The 17,399-nt window shown below is 43.3% G+C and overlaps 2 protein-coding genes across 5 annotated transcripts in view; one reads left to right on the forward strand and one right to left on the reverse strand.

Moving 5' to 3' along the window:
* RPN2 (ribophorin II) overlaps nucleotides 1–15,046 on the reverse strand; it is a 50,650-nt gene extending 35,604 nt beyond the window's left edge. For all 4 annotated transcript variants that reach the window (XM_036418071.1, XM_036418070.2, XM_036418068.1 and 1 more), the window contains exons 1-4: nucleotides 14,915–15,046; nucleotides 10,387–10,580; nucleotides 3,006–3,101; nucleotides 2,446–2,621 (exon numbers count right to left, since the gene is read on the reverse strand). In XM_036418071.1, coding sequence (XP_036273964.1) covers nucleotides 2,446–2,621; nucleotides 3,006–3,101; nucleotides 10,387–10,580; nucleotides 14,915–14,927 — 479 coding nt within the window. In that variant the 5' untranslated portion in view covers nucleotides 14,928–15,046. The remainder of the gene's footprint in view (nucleotides 1–2,445; nucleotides 2,622–3,005; nucleotides 3,102–10,386; nucleotides 10,581–14,914) is intronic.
* The window catches only part of MROH8 (maestro heat like repeat family member 8), a 56,964-nt gene continuing 54,194 nt past the window's right edge, over nucleotides 14,630–17,399 (forward strand). Inside the window, exon 1 of the mRNA XM_045574934.1 lies at nucleotides 14,630–15,061. Within this exon, the coding sequence (XP_045430890.1) occupies nucleotides 14,775–15,061 (287 nt within the window). The 5' untranslated portion in view covers nucleotides 14,630–14,774. The remainder of the gene's footprint in view (nucleotides 15,062–17,399) is intronic.

The raw sequence follows: 17,399 nt of genomic DNA on the forward strand, positions 1-17,399 counted from the left end.
GCTCTTTATCTGTCCTTTGATTCTGAGTGATAGCTTTGCTGGGTAGAATATTTTTGGCTGTAGGTTCTTGTTATTCATCACCTTGAATATTTCTTGCCATTCCGTCTGGCCTGCATGGTTTCTGTTGAGAAATCAGCTGACAATCTTATGGGTGCTCCTTTATAGGTCACTACCTGCTTTTCTCTTGCTGCTTTTAATATTCTCTCTTTGTCTTTTGCTCTTGGAATTTTAATTATGATATGTCTTCGTGTGGTCCTCCTTGGATTCCTTTTGTTTGGGGTTCTGCGGGCTTCCTGGACTTGTAAGTCTATTTCTTTCCCCAGGTGGGGGAAGTTTTCTGTCACTATTTCTTCTAGTACTCTTTCGGTATCTTGCTCTCTCTCTTCTGGAATCCCCATAATTCTGATGTTGGTTCGCTTGAAGTTGTCCCAGAGGTTTCTTACACTATCTTCAACTTTCTGGATTCTCTTATCTTCTCCCGTCTGCAGAGGAGTGTCCTCTGGCTCTTTGTGTTCTAAATCTTTGTCTTGATTCTTGCGATCTTCCATTCTGTTTTTAGGACTTTGTATAATATTGTTTATTTCAGACAATGTTTTCTTCATTTCTTGTTGATCCCTTATTATTTCTAGTTGCTCCCTTCTCATATCCTCATAGGTCTCATTTATTTTATCGGCCTTTTTTAGGATACTGAATAACCTTATAACTGTAGTTTTGAACTCAATGTCCAATCTTTTCTTTTCCTCCATCTCCTTCCTTTGTGTCCTTCTTCTTGTCTGCATTTTAGTTGTTTCCCCGATTTGATGGAATAGCTTTGTGTGCTAGGTGTTCTGGTAGAGCCCAGTAGCACAGCCTTCCCAGTTACCTGCGGTGGACAGTCTTGGTGTAGTCCTTTGTGGGCTGTGTGTGCAGTCTTGTTCTTAAGCCTTGCTTATTGTTGGTATCACTGGGGAAGCATTGATCTCCAAGCCAATTGGCTGTGAGGATCAGCAGTGTCTCAGCTAGGAGGGTTTCCGTACTCTGCTTGAATAGGGCGGGATCTCGGGGTGGCGCAGATAATCTTTGGTTCCCTGTCAGTCTCGCCTTAGAAAAGTCCTGTTCTCGGAGAGTTTCGGAAGATTGGTTGCAGGCGTGCACGCACCTCTTTGGTAAAGGCGCAGACAATCTTTGGATTCCTGCCAGTCCCTCCTTAGAGAAAGCCAGCCTCTGGGAGAGCTTCTGTGCTCAGCCACAGGTAGGGCGGAGTCTTGGGTTGGTGCAGACAAACTTTGTTTTCCCTTCGGCTCCTCCCCAAGTCCCGCAGTAATGGCCTCTGGCTTCACACACCTCCAAGAGATCTCTGCCCACTGCCTGACAGCCTGGCCTCTCCCTGTCTGGGGCTGTTTATCAGAGCAATAGGCTGATTCTGTTTTCCTCTCGGACAAGAAAGCCAGCCGCGTTAGCTGTTCACCCTCTCCGCGCCAGGAGTAAGCCAGTAGCGAACTCAGCCCGGCCCGCCCTCTCTGCGTGCAGGGAGTAAACCAGCAGCAATCTCGGTCCGGCCCTTCCTCTCCGCACCGGGATTAAGCCAGCGCCTTTTCGCACACACAGTTCTCCGTACCTTCACAGTTCCTGAGGTTCAGCGCGCCTTCTCTCTCCTTCCCAGATGGCAGAGCCTCCTCTCAGCCAGCCGTCTGGCGCTTCAGGGCAATGCCTCCCCTGTTTTTCAGTTCTAAATTCAAATTTGTTGTGGTAGGCTGCATTTGGGTGTCTACCCTATGCCGCCATCTTGGTTTCTTTTTCTATATACTGTTTTAAATGAAGAGCCTAAAAACCTATAAATACTATCACTTTTAAGTTTAGTAAATATCATAAGTCAATTACAATATTTAAATTTATAATAAACAGGAAAGCTGCTCAGAGTTCTTTTTCTATCAGGTGCTTCTGTTTCACCTGCCTTTTGGAAACAGAATCATGTATAGAATACTCTCCCCTCTGAGCACCCACTTTCCCACCAGGTGCTGTCTATCACAACTTTAAGGATCCCATAAGCCCTCCTTCAGTGCAGAGCCTCCACTGCTGACAGCTCACTGTGCCCTGGCCAAGCCTCAGCAAGAACAAGAGATGCGATGCACCCACGTGGCTCACTGGCCTTGCTCTCCACTCTCCCCATCATCCCCTACACTTGCTTCAGCCTTTAATTTCAAAGGCAACTTTGTCTCTATGTGGTAGTGTGCTTATGCTCTGACTCAGTACTTGCCTTTTGCCTGAGCAGCTTGGAGAAGACTGTGTCGAGGTGAGCTGCATGAGGACAGGAACCTTACCTGTCTTAGTGTAGTAGTACACCTAGCAGAGCACCTGACACAACAGTAGATGCCCAGAAAATATTTGCTGAACCAATGGATAGATCCTCTCAGCATAGTATCCAACACAAATGAAGCCTGAGAAATACTTGAGATGATGACTCACGCCAGCACGGTCTCTTCCTTGCCGAGGCGAGCGGTAAGGGCACTCAGGGCTTCTTGGGAAGCCAAGGGAAGGCCAAAGCCACTTAGGGCTGCAACTGCATGGTAGATCTGGGTAACAGACGAGTCTTCACTCACAGCTGCCAGAAGCAGGTCTTTGGTCTCATTTGAAATAGAGATCTAAGAAAGATTGGCAGACACAGAGTTTTAGAACAGTGCTGATAATGAGTGGCACATATGCCAAAGATGGCACACAGAGCGACTGCCAAAGTCACACCACCCACCTGGCACAGATCAGTCCCCCTTGACTACCAGATGGCAGAATTAAATGTTTGTCCAGAACATGTGGGATGATGTCTAGAATGATGTCTGGTCTAATTAGTATATTACCCTTTTATTATTATAGAAGGCGCACACACACACACACACACACACCTGACATGACCCTCCTTCTTTAAAAATAAACTTTACAGGTGCCCGGCTAGCTCAGTCGGTAGAGCATGAGACTCTTAAAAATAAACTTTACAATTTAAGATAGATAAAAATGTAGGAAGCTGGACTCACCTCACAACCTGAGAGGACCTGGCTGGCCTGGGCAGCGTAGAACAGGGAATCCACATTGCTGGGATCAAGGTTTGATTTAATGAAGGTGCATGCTTTCTAAAAAGGGGAGAAAGTCAGTAAGTGGTGATATATAAGTGAGTGGGAAAAGCATCCATGTTTTTTGATGACAAAATTCTAAGCAATCTATGATGGCTTAAAGTATGAGTTACACAAGATTTCATTTTTTTAAGTGCTTACTTTCCATAGTACACTGTATTACCCCAAATTGCTGACTTCAAAAAAGGTGTGACAAACTCTATTCCTTGTGAATCCTAGAAAGGACAGAAAGAAACCTCTTCCATCGATCACCTGCTCTGGTTATGACTTATGCTGGGTGTTTATGATGCTCTTCCTTTTAATAAACATAAGGACTCTGTGATAGATAGTATCATCCCCTTTAACAGAAAAAGAAACTGAGGCCTAGAATTAGTAAGTAATCTGATGAAGGCGAAAGAGCTAATAAGTGGCCAAAACCGGTTTGGCTCAGTGGATAGAGCGTTGGCCTGCAGACTGAAAGGGCCCAGGTTCGATTCCGGTCAAGGGCATGTACCTTGGTTGTGGGCACATCCCCAGTAGGGGATGTGCAAAAGGCAGCTGATCAATGATTCTCTCTCATTGATGTTTCTAACTCTCTATACCTCTCTCTTCCTCCCTGTAAAAAATCAATAAAATATATTTTAAAAAAGGAAAGAAAGAGCTAATAAATGGCAGAGTGGATCCTTTGATTCCAACTGTACTGGAATCTCTACTTAGATGTCTACAAAGCTAAGTCAAGTTGAACATACCTAAAATGAGCTTGAAACTTTCTATTTCTTCACCTGGACTTTCCAGCTCATGTATGGGCATCACTATGCACCCAATTACCTAGAGCAGAAACCTGAGACTCAGTCTTGGACTTTTCCCTTACCTCCCAGTCTATGGAGTCTATCTCCTCTTCGTTTCCCAAACCCAATCCCCACCCTCTGATTCTAGCATTGCCTTAATTTCAGGCTCTTGCCATTTCTCACCTAGATGGTTACAATCGTCTCCTAACTGGTCTCAAGCCATGCAATCTACTCTGCAAGCTGCTTCTATGTGATCTTTACAAAATACAAATGTCATCATCTTACTTTGTTATTAAAACCCTTGTGTGGTTCCTTATGATTATCCTCAGAACAAGCCAGAAAGTTTCTGACCCAGCATAAAATGCGCTCATGACTGACCCTTACTTCCCATGCCAGCTTCATCACATCCCTACCTCCAACTCTAAAATTTTACCCGACAGCCTACTGCAGCTCCCCAGATATACTATGCTCTTGCCATTTATGTTTTTGACCCTGCTAGTTCCCCTACCAGGAGTACCTAATTCTTGTCCTTCTTGTCTGCCAAACCTGGTCTTATCCTCATCTCTGCTCAGAAGTAACCTCTTTCTGTGATTCCAGAAAGCCTTCACTGACACTCATCCCAGAACAGGCCAGCTGTCTTCCTCCCTAAGTGCTCATCAAAGCACTTACCATACTGTACCAACCTCCCCCAGTGACTGGTAACCTGAGATCAGAAACCTGATGAATTCCCATCGCAGTGCTGGGCACAGAGTAGGCACATAATAAAGCCCATGCTATTTCTACATAGCAAACTCCAAAAAAATATTATTTAATAGTTATATTGTTAAATATCTTGGTTAAGGTAACAAAATTCAGCTATTCAAAATTAAATGGTAATAAAAAGTTAAAAGTAGGTGCACTGGGGAATAGGACAGGGAATAAGACAAGGTGAGGCATGCAATGGATTATTGTTTTTCATTAATAGCTGTTCTGCATTATCTGATATTTTTGCTGTGTGCATATGTTATTTCAACCAAAAAGCTTTTTAAAAAGGCTTTATGAATAAGCTTTAAATAAAAGTATCAAAACAAATGGGTTTCAACCAGAAGGTTGAAATAAACCAAAGAGAGAAAGAAAAGAAAGAAAATATTCACACTGCACAAATCTGAAAGAGAAAATCTGTATACGGCCATACCACCCTGAACGCGCCCGATCTCGTCTGAAAGAGAAAATCTATTAGAGACCTTTTGATAGAATTGTTGTGTAAGCTTAAGACTTGTGCTTTGCTGCCATCTGGTGCTTAACAGTGGAATGATAGCACTGAAACTCCAAACAATGATTATGGTCACTGGTATCACTTTTCAAGCTCCTAAAATGTGTCAAGCACTGTTCGAAGAGCTTTATGTGCATATCTAATGTATAGGTCCTCTTATCTTAAGTTTACAAAAACAAAAAAAAACAAAAACACAAAAACCTGAGTTCTTAAAGGAGGATCTAGAATTCTAACTAACCCAGGCAGCCTGGCTCCAGAATTTGAACTATACAATTTCTACCTCTCAAGGGACCACTAAAAATGATCTGTTCTAAAGTAAAACCAACATCATGCCTACTCTAATTCATTGCACGGACAAATCAAGGTAAACAGTCCCAGCAGTCAGTGGCCTCAAAACACATGATTGTGACAGCATGGTTGTTTCAACTATAGCAGAAGTGGAGAAGACCTCACAAAACACACTGTGAACTCAATAAGCCCAACCAGGGCAGCTTCATTCCTCTCCCACACTCTGTTCAACAGCCTCCTTTCAGTCTCTCAAATGTAACCTGCTCCCTACCTGCTCAGGTCCTTTGCACATGTTATACCTTCTGCCTGAATCCCTCCCTCTTATCCTCCAGTTAACTCCTACTTTCCGTTTAGAATTCAGACCAATCAATTATACCGTCCTTCATTTAACAGCTACTGAGTGCCTACTACATACCAGATACTATTCTAGGCAATGAAGATCCACAACAAACAAAATGAACAAAATTCCTAACCTCAAGAAGTTGTAGTTTAGGGGGATATAGAATAAGACTTAAGTTCAGGATTTCTTTGGGAAAGGATTCCCTGACTAGGTCAAAGTCCTCTAAAGAAGTCCCCTATTTATAACACCACTAATCTCACCTTCATAAAACTTATTATTAACAAATATTCACATATATATTTGATTACATGACTAATACCCATCTCCACTATTAGGGTATAATCCTAAGAGCAGAGGCTCTCTTTTGTTCAACACTGAATTCAGTGCCTATCACCAGCCTACCACATAGCATAAACTCACAAACTGAACTGTTCAACAGCCAGCAGAGATGGCAAGTTGCCCTGTACAGGCTGGGCTTATAAGTACATTTTCTTGGCAGGCAGGGTGAGTGAGCCATTCCTACTGATGGGCTCCCAGGGCACTTTCCACACACTACATGTGTTTCTTTGTACTCAGCACCTGGTCTCACTGGTCTCTACATGTGTCTCTTTGTACTCGGCACCTATCTCAGAGATTCACTGGTACCTCTCTCTCACTAGATTAGGGGTGTCGAACTCAATCAGAGAAGGGGCCAAAATCTAAAATCCAGCCTAAATTGCGTGCCAAATGGTTTACTGAACAGTCATAAACTGTCATTGTGATGGAAACGCTGCGGAGTGCAGTGATGACAGCACGGTGCGGGCCACATTGCAAGGCCTGGCGGGACGGATTTGGCCCGCGGGCCTTTTGTTTGACACATGTGCACTAGATAATGAGCTCTTTGTCTTCTTTGCACACAGCAAAATGCATGGCACGTGCTGATACTCCATAAATGATTATTGCCTGAAAAATTCTGATTATCTGCTATCTCAGCAACCAACCTAATAGCTGGCTCTCAACAAGCACTCAGTTCTTACTGAATTGAAAATATATTTATTTTGCCAAAACTGGTTTGGCTCAGTGGTAGAGCATCGGTCTGCGGACTGAAAAGTCCTGGGTTCGATTCCGGTCAAAGGCATGTACGTTGGTTGCGGGCACATCCCCAGTGGGGGGTGTTGCAGGAGGCGGCTGGTCGATGTTTCTCTCTCTTCGACGTTTCTAGCTCTCTATCTCTCTCCCTTCCTCTCTGTAAAAAATCAATAAAATATATTTTTTTAAAAAAGAAAATATATTTACCTTTATATGCATTCACCATGTAACAGACAGAGCTAAGCACTTTATACCTACTACCTCATTTATTCATCACAACACCATAAGGTAGATACTAGTCTTATCCCCAGTTCACAGAAAGGGAAAGTGCTGGGTTGACTGATAGACAACCCGTGAACACTGTCTAATGTTTCCTGATTTCACTCATGTAAATACTACCATCATAATTTTGCCATAGTATGTATCCCATTTACTTAGTATTTTCATTAACATGAATATAAAACAATCCCCATTATTTTTAAGTCTTATAAAAAAAGCTAATAATATATGTAAAACCACCGTTCTCACCGAAGCCGGTTTGGCTCAGTGGTAGAGTGTCGGTCTGTGGACTGAAGGGTCCCAGGTTTGATTCTGGGCAAGGGCATGTACATTGGTTGCGGGCACATCCCCGGTGAGGGATGTGCAGGAGGCAGCTGGTCGATGTTTCTCATCGACATTTCTAGCTCTCTATCTCTCTCCCTTCCTCTCTGTTAAAAAAATCAATAAATTAAAAAAAACAAAACCCACCATTCTCATGTGCTTATGTTTTATATATATATATATACACACACACACACACACACACACATATATATATGTGTAGTAACTATCAAAATAAAAAATATTCACTCTTCATAACTCTCCAGTCTTCAAGCTAGATTTGACCCCAAGTGCCACAATTTGTCAACCCCTCTAAAATCAACTCTCATTCCACACTCTGCTATTCATAGAGCTGCTTGTTATTCTCATATTCTTATTAAACCCCATTCCTCCCACTTTTGCTGCTAAAATCTTGTGACATAATAACTAAAATCTCCTCTAAGTATCTGTGAGAGCAACAATTAAGTACCTAGCAGGGCTGAGTAAGTTTGTTCTACTCAGCTTATAGCAACAAGAGGACACATACCACTTTGTGGAAGTGGCACTAATGAGAGTTTCAATGAATGTATTAGTGTGCACGTCTAATTAGGAAATTCAACAGCTCTGAAACATCCATATAACTCCCTTCCTTCTATTATTTACAATGTACACACACTGCATAATCACCAAAGCACATTTCATAAGTGATTAGAAGAATGAAGTGCTTAATTACTTTTCTGAGTAAGAAGCACATTTAGAGAATTTTCATTTCTATTAAGCTCAAATTTAAAATTCATTCATTCAACAAATATTTGTTGAACATGCTCTACTTATCAGGCCCTAACCAATGGAAATAACAGTTTGAAAAAATAAAAAATAAAACGTCAATCAATGTACATTAACCACTACTCTATATAAAGTAATCTAATACTTTTTACATACTTACCACATATCATCACCAAGCTAGCTAACCTACACACATCAGCTGTGAGCTGCATATTAGTATTATCTCCTTCTCTGAAGAAGTATTGTACTTCCCTGTTAACCCAGGTACAGCCATGTGGCTTGCTTTAGGTAACAAAATTAGAAAGATAAAAGAAGTTCCACATATTTCTTCTGAGCAGAAGTTTTAAAAGCCATGTTTTCATTTGCCCTCTGCACAAGCATATAGAGACTGCTCCAGCATGCTACCAGTAAATCCTGGACTTAAGAAAGATGGAGCAAAGCCCCAGCTGACCCATGATGGCCATACAGTCTGAGCAAAAAATAAACTTTTGCCATAAGCCACTGAGATTTGGGGTCCTTTCCATGTTAATACAAGAAAGAATAGGCAGAATTCAAAAGATGCCATGTTTACATTTCCATCCACTGATTATTCATTTAAATACTAATCTAAGAACTGCTCTGAAAGGATTTTGCAGGTGTAATTAAAACCCCAAGTCAGCTGACCTTAAAATCAGAGACTATCCAGGCAGTCCTGACCCGAACAGGTAAGCCCTCTTTAACAGAAAGTTTCTCTGGCTGGTGGCAGAAGAGGAATTAGAGAAATCTGAAGAATAAGAAGAACCCAACATAAATTAAAAAGGAAGGGGAGTTACATAAGAAATGTGGATGACATTGAGAAGCAGAGAGCAGTCCTTAGCTGAAAGCCAGCAAGAAAGTGGGAACATCAGACCACAAGGCAATAGATTCTGCCAACAACCTGAAGAAACCTGAAGCAGATTCTTCCCCAGAGCCTCCAGATAAGAGCCCAGCAGAGCTTGCCTGGACTCCTGACCTGCAGAACTAAGAGCTAATAAATCAGTATTGTGTTAAATTGCTAAGTGTATGGCAATTTGTTATGTGGTCATAGAAAATTAATACATAAAGCTTATATATGAGAAAGCTGACCCTAATTTCATACCCTAGCTATCCAGTGCTACTATAATGAATAAAATGTGAATTCACATAATATTGCTCCTATATGCGAGAGGTTTTAAATCATGATGCATTTTCATCATCAAAGATTTATATCAAAATTGCCTGATGCAGTGATTATGACTGTTTAATAAATCTGAATGCCCTCCCATCTTGAGATCCTTTATTATTTACTAGTGACCAGGTACATAAAATTCATGCACAAGGGGGGAGGGGGGGAGAGAAGGGGGGTGTTGTCCCTCAGCCCGGCCTGCACCCTCTCCAATCTGGGACCCCTCAAAGGATGTCCTACTGCCGGTTTACAGGGATCAGGCCTAAACCGGCAGTCAGACATCCCCCTTGCGATCTGGGACTGCTGGCTCCTAATCACTCACCTGCCTACCTGCCTGATTGTCCCTAACCATTCTGCTGGCAGCCTACTCGCCCCCGACTGCCCCCCCCCGCCAGCTTCCTTGCCCCCAACTGCCCCCCCCCCCACCAGACTGATCATCCCTACTCCCCCCTATGCCACCGTGCTTGCCCCAAACTGCCCACCTGCTGGCCTGCTCGCCCCAACTGGCCCCCTGCTGGCTGCTCACCCCAAACTGCCCTCCTGCTGATCTGCTCACTCCCAACTGCCCCCCCCCCCCCCATCACCGGCCGGATCACCCACAACTGCCCTTCCCTCTTGCCTCTAACCACCTCAACCTTGACCCCGCCACCATGGCTTTGTACAGAACATCCAGAAGGTCTCCTGGAAGGTCTCCCAGTCTAAGTAGCATATTATCCTTGTATTAGTACAGATTAGGCACACATTAGGGCCCTTCATAAGTACATGTAGTATTATATGGGCCCACTCAGAACTGCAGTAAAAGTTTCTAGAGGATCTATGACTTGCTCTTTTCTATATTCTGCTAAAAGATGTGACTAGATCCTAAACACACATTAGGCATTGAAAGAAAAAAACTGTTCGACTGATATAAGTATTTATTATATTGTATTAACCTTGGTTATCCTCAAATGAGCAAAAGGTTATGAAGTATACAAAAGGAAGATAGTAAAAGAATGAGGCCACCAAGGCAAAAGGCGCCTTACCTTCACATCTGACACCTGGGCACCAAGGCTGCTGAGTCCCACGATGGAGTAGAAAGCAGATTCTAAACTTGTGAAAGGGTGGTCCAGCGAAGCTTTCAGTCTCTCCACATCATGCTTGGTGAGGTAGTGAGTGGGCGTCAGAGCCTGGGCATTGGCTATGATTGTCAGGGCCAACAGGAAGACAGTGCTTGAACCTTGAGAAAAAATGACTATTAAACACATTCCATACTATTCCAAAGTCTATATAGTTTCAATGATGATGCCCACCGAAGTCCAGAACCAAATCATGTAAGGAAGGGTGAGGGGACTGGAAGGTTTACACTGGAGAGAAGCCTTGGGGAAGTGGTGGACACTGTCCTCAGCTATCTGGACAGTCCTCTCAGCAGCCTCATATGGCTAAAGCACAGGACTCATCACACCATTCCCATTTCAAGTACATTAGCAGCTCCTACGTCTCTCAGGACAGATACTATCCTGGATCTTCTTCATGGCCTTGCCTCTTTTTCAACCAGATCTCTTCCTTCTATTGGTGGCTCTGTAGCCTCCTGTTTCTCCAAGGAGCCGTTTTCCCCACCCTGCATTTTTTCATGCTTTCCAAACCTACTTACACTATGATTAATTTTTACATTTCGATTCCAGTTCAAAAGTATCTTTTCCTTAAAAAACCTCCCAATAGGTCTCCCTTGGATTAGGTCCCAGGTCAGTATTATAAAGTAGTGAAGAATATGGCCTGTGAAGCAAAGTTTAAATCCTAACTCTGTCATTTATTAGCAATGTGACTGTGGCAATTACAATAAGGCCAGCCTGTGCCTCATTGTTAAAAGGAATTAATAATAGTACCTACTCCTCAATGTTAAGAGCTTTACATGAATTAATATTCAAAAATCTTAGAACAAGGACTATCTAAATGTTGGCTAAATTGTTATTGTTGCCATATCCATTCATAGCCTTGTACTTCTATATTTTTCACAACTTTAACAGTGTAATGTCTGACGCCTCTGTTAACTGTAAGCTCCATGAGGACAGACTGTCTTGTTCATCTTAATATTTCCAAGTCTTGCACACTGTGGTAGACAAAGGAATACTGAATTAACTTTTGCTAAATAAATGGAAAATTAATCCTCATCTATTCTGCCCAGGAAACAGAAAGTTATAGGAGTGGTACAGTCTACTTGTCATTAACATACACACACACACTCTCTCTTGAATGGGCTGTGTCATGAACTGTCTGCTATCCAAGTAACTGTGATCACAAGGGTAACATTAATGGTCCTAAATTCTTTGTCTACAGTGTCAAACTGAGTTTGAACTAAAACCCTTAAAGAAAGGAAATATTATATCAATTTTATAAGTAAAAAAATTGAGGACCAGAGTAGTTTACACATAGTCAATCTTAGACTCAAACTCAAGCCTAACTGTAATGTCCGTACAGCACTATGTTTTAGAAAATGCTTGGGGCATAAAGGTTAGTTCTACTTAATTCCTTGTATATATTAAATAATCTAGAGTGTAAAACTCTTCTTAAAAAATATATTTTATTGATTTTTTAAAAATATATTTTATTGATATTTCACAGAGAGGAGGAAGGGAGAGAGAGAGCTAGAAACGTCGATGAGAGAGAAACATCGACCAGCTGCCTTCTTGCACACCCCCTACCGGAGGTGTGCTCACAACCTAGATACATGCCCTTGACCGGAATCAAACCCGGGACCTTTCAGTCCGCAGACCGATGCTCTACCACTGAACCAAACCGGTTTCGGCGTAAAAACTCTTTTTAAAAAAACCAAAACCGGTTTGGCTCAGTGGATAGAGCATTGGTCTGCAGACTGAAGGGTCCCACGTTCAATTCTGGTCAAGGGGAAGTACATTGGTTGCGGGCACATCCCTGGTGGGGGTGTGCAGAAGACAGCTGATCGATCTCTCTCTCATTGATGTTTCTAACTCTCTGTCCCTCTCTCTTCCTCTCTGTAAAAGATCAATAAAATATATTTTTTTAAAAACAAAAACAAAACTAGAGCCCAGCTGGTGCTGCTCAGTGGTTGAGCATCAACCTATGAATCAGGAGGTCACTGTTCAATTCCTGGTCAGGTCACATGCCTGGGTTTTGGGTTCAATCCCCAGAATGGGGCATGCAAGAGGTAGCCAATCAATGATTCTCTCTCATCACGGACGCTTCCCTCTCTCCCTTACTCCCTGAAATCAATAAAAATATTTTTAAATAAAAATTTGAAAAGCTAGAGATATCTATAATGTGGAGAATTCATTAATCAAATATTTACTCAATGCCTACTATGCACCAAGCATGGTTCTGGTGTTGAAGATACAGCAGGAAACAGACCAAACCAACGCCTCTAAAGTCATAGAGCTTACGTTCTAATGGGAAAACAAAAATATCTCACTAAATAATTAAGATTTAGCATTTAAAAAGGTGAAATGTGCTATGGAGAAAAATACAACACAGAAGAGACATCTGAGAAGAACTTCAATTTTAAATATGATAGACAAAGTAAGAAATAAAAAAATGTGGTAGACTTGAAGGAAAAGAAGGAGCAAATCATGAAGGTATTTAAAGGGAAACAAGCCCAAGGAGAAAAACAAAGTTCAAAGACCATGAATCAGGAGTATATACGGTATTTTTTTACATTAGTAAGGAGAACACTATGACTAAAGAGGAGTAAGCAAAGGGTGATAAGTAGGGACAAGGTGACAGAGAGAGCAGAGGCTAAATCCAGAGGGTCTTATAAGCCACTGAAGGAACTTTGGCTTTTACTGAGCAAGATGGAAGCCACTAGAAAGTTTTGAGCAAAGGAGTGATTTGACTTACATTTTAACAGAATAACTGTGTTGAGAATAAACAATACTATATTGAGATTATACAGGTCCACGGACCTAAAAAAGGGACACTAGTTAAGAGACTATTGCCATAATCCAAGTAAAAAGGTGAGTGACCGCCAAAACCGGTTTGGCTCAGTGGATAGAGCGTTGGCCTGCAGACTGAGGGGTCCCGGGTTTGATTCCAGTCAAGGGCATGTACCTTGGTTGCAGGCACATCCCCAGTGGGGGGGGTGCAGGAGGCAGCTGATCGATGATTCTCTCTCATCAATGTTTCTGACTCTTCCCTCTCTCTTCCTCTCTGTAAAAAATCAATAAAATATATTGAAGAAGAAAAAAAAGATGAGTGACCCAACTCAGGAACAGCAGTAGAGATGGTAAGAAGTGACCTGGCTAAAATTTAGTTAATGCCAGAATTGCTAATGTAGAGAAAGATATGAGAGAATGAGGAGTCAGGATACTCAATGCTGAATGAATCCCTAGTGCCTTGTGTACATGCATATACTCAATATATTAAAATCTAGTAAATGGCTATGATCTATCCAGCATTTTCCCAGCTAGACTGTAAATCCCCCTAACACAGCATCCGTGTCAGAATCCTAATCTTCCCACCTCCCATTAATGATAACAATAACTCTCTTGGCTAAAATTTGCACACTTAACATGGGTCGGGTATGCCCATACTAAGCTAAGTACTTTGTATGCATTGAGTCATTAAATACTCAACATCCAAGAGAGTGGTGCCCTTTAAAAACACACACACACAAGAAAATGAGACTCAGAAGTAGTTACCTGCCCTACCACACACAACTAGCTGAGGATCAAACTGCAGGCAGTTTGAATCCAAAGTTTGTTTTTAACACCTCTTTTTACCTTCTTAAATAATGGAGCAGTAAGCCATTGGTGTTCTCCCTTCCCTCTCGCCTGTCACGTGGAAATAACAAAAGTACACATTTCCCAAGCTGTGGTGGGACATCGGAGTCTACCCTGCAGTGACCACTCGTTAACTGGCCATGCAGGTAACTTCACTGAGTGCTTCCTTAGTGATACACACTGTTCTAAACTATGCACGGAGGCTATCTCATTTAATACAGCCATTTAAGAGGCAGACAATGTATATAATCTGTCTTACGGATGAGAAACTGAGGGGTGGGGGGTGGGGGGTTTAAGTACATGGCAGTGGGGTCACATAATACATGCGCAGCGGCCTGCAAGTCTGCCCCCGGGAAACCTAACTTCAGGACTCTCAACTCCCAGAGGGGTGATTTGCTTTGCCTCTTGCACCAAAAAGAAAAAACCATGCCCCAATGGATGATTTGGCCAAAGGCTAGCTAGCTCTTAAGGCCGCCTGACCCGGGAGCCCACGCAAGTCCAATGAATGAGCGAAGCCCTGACCTGCGGTTAAATCACGCCCCTCGGTGCCCGGCTGGTCCTCGGGGGGACCCGTAGCGCGGCCCCGCACTCCCCTCCCACCCCCACCCCCTCCTCGGGTCCCGCGCAGTCCCACCCGCCCGCCAGTCCTCCGTCAGACTCTCGACCCAGGAGAGCCGGAGCCCATGCCCCAGTCCCGCCGAGGAAGGGGACCCCGCCTGGCCGGCTCCCGAGTGGTGAACACTAGCCTCCCGCGGGCGCCGGCCCAGTCGCCGAGGCGTGCGGTCCGCGGGGCCCCGCCAGCGAGCCATGCGCAGCACCTCACCCGGCGGCGCCATTCCTCCGAGCAGGTCCCAGGAGCGTCCGCTCCGCAGGCTGACTTCCGTTCGGGAAAGTGGCTCCGGGAGCGCGCCGGAGGGGACGCCGGGAACTCGCGGCAGGCTCCGCGTGCTGAGATGGACTCTAGGGGCAGGTCAGTGCCCGCCGTCCCGCCGGGCCGGGCTGCTCTCTGTAGCCACAGCCGGGATTCTGGTCCTCGTGCCCAAGGGACCTCGCGGTCCTCGCGCAAAGGCCCGCTCCCCCCGGCACTCAGGTCCACTTGGTACCGGCCACCTTGCAACTGTCTTATTCCGGGCGCTACCGCGACGCTATTGGGCGAGGCTTCAGGGCGGGCCCGAGACGGGGCCTCCTCTGATTGGCCCATCGCCTGTCACTCGGTCGTCTCTGCAGCCCGGCCAATTTTAAAGAAATGGGAAGGGTCAGTTTGGGGAAGGGCGGTATTCGAGTATTGTTTATTTTATTTTTTATTACCCTTTGGTAAATTATGGCAATTTCCTCCAAAGATTGTTTCGGTTATTAATAACTAACCTATGCGTGACATTTTATCTGATTTGCAAAGCATTTGTCTTGACTCCCAGTAATTCAGTGACTCCTCATTATTATGAGGAGCATTTAGCCAAGATTACGAAGTAACAAGCTAAAAAATGGGAGTGAACTAAAAACTGATAATAACTAATTCCACTTATTGACAGTTAACAGGATAACCCGACTGTCTATACATACACTATTTCGTTTACTCGCAGTCACCACTGAGAGGTGTATTGTTATTCCATTTTACAGAGAAGGAAATAAAGATTTGAACCTAGGTAGTTTGACTCCGTAATCTGTGCATTTTAACTATTATGAGCATATGAAGTATGCACAAAACGGTAACTCTTTTTTTTTTTGTTAATCGTCACCAGAGGATATTTTTTTCCATTGCTTTTCAAAGAAGATAAAAAGAAGGGAGAGGGGAGAGAGAGAGACATCTACTACCATGTTTCCACGAAAATAAGACATCCTCCGAAAATAAGACCTACTTACAGGTTTCCTTCTGAGTGAAATATAAGGCGTCCCCCGAAAATAAGCCCCCCCGCCCCCCCCAGGCTAAACATGAGAGATTTGGTCCACTGATTCTGAAAGAAATGGGAGTCACAAGAAATTCACCAGGAAATTCAGGAGTTGGATTGTTATGATGATGTTCCAGAAGATGATGACATGATTGTCATTGAATAAATGAGTAAATTCTTGATATTGTAGGATTCACAGTTTGTCTGGTTTGTGTTGACAACTACCGTACTACCATACCATATACAGGTAATAAATTTCCTTTATTTTCATTTAACAATAAATGTGTACCGTATTCTTCTTCATGGAAAAATAAGACATCTCCTGAAAATAAGACCTAGCGTATCTTTGGGAGCAAAAATTAATATAAGACACTGTCTTATTTTCGGGGAAACAGGGTAGTTGGCTTCTGCACATGCAGGGATGGGAAGAGAACCCACAACCCAGGTATGTGCCCTTGACAAAAAACCCAACCAGAGACCCTTTGATGCTATAACCACTTAGCAACACTGGCCAGGGTACAATATGGTAACTTTTATTATCATTAGTGTCCCAGATATTATTACCCCAAATAGTGAGAGTCAGTTCTTGCTATGTCTAGTGCTGTGCTGTTTACTGTGGTAGATACTAGCTGTATGTAAATATTTAAATTTGAATTTGAATTAAGCAAAAGTAAAAGTTAGTTTGTACTAGCCACATTTTAAGTGCTCAATAGCCATGGGTGGCTAATAGATATCATATCGACAGAGCAGAATTATAGAACACTAGAGGCCCAGTGCATAAAAATTCGTGCACCTGGGGGCTGGGAGGGGCTCTCAGCTGGGCCTGCACCCTCTCACAGTCCGGGACCCCTTGGGGGGATGTCCACCTGTCAGCTTAGGCCCGTTCTCCGGGATGGCCCAAGCTGGCAGTCAGACATTCCTGTGTCAGCCCAGGAGCCCTTGGGGGATGTCCACTCCCAGAGGGAGCAAGCCTAAGCTGCAATAAGACATCCTTGGTGCTGTTGAGGAGGGAGAGGTTCCCAACACCACCGCTGCTCTGGCAGCCATCAGCCTGGCTTGTGGCTGAGTGGAGCTCCCCACTGTGGGAGCGCACTGACCACCAGGGGGCAGCTCCTGAGTTGAGCGTCTGCCCCCTGGTGGTCAGTGCACATCATAGCAACCTGTAGTTCACAGTCAATTTGTATATTAGCCTTTTATTACATATTAGGTCTAGTAATAATGTCGTTTTCTAATACTTTTTTTAAATCGAATTTATTTAAACAATACAACAAAATTTAATCAACAATATAGTTGCCGTTGTTTTCTACTACTTGTGCCCAACGCTCAGGAAGCATTTTAATCCCTCTGTTGTAAAATTCTTGTGATTTTGATGCAAAAAATTCGTCAATGCATTTTTGAGGCATTCTTCATTATTAAATTTTT

The sequence above is a fragment of the Pipistrellus kuhlii genome, unplaced genomic scaffold (genome assembly GCF_014108245.1).
Source record: "Pipistrellus kuhlii isolate mPipKuh1 unplaced genomic scaffold, mPipKuh1.p scaffold_m20_p_6, whole genome shotgun sequence".
NCBI classification, from domain to species: domain Eukaryota; kingdom Metazoa; phylum Chordata; class Mammalia; order Chiroptera; family Vespertilionidae; genus Pipistrellus; species Pipistrellus kuhlii.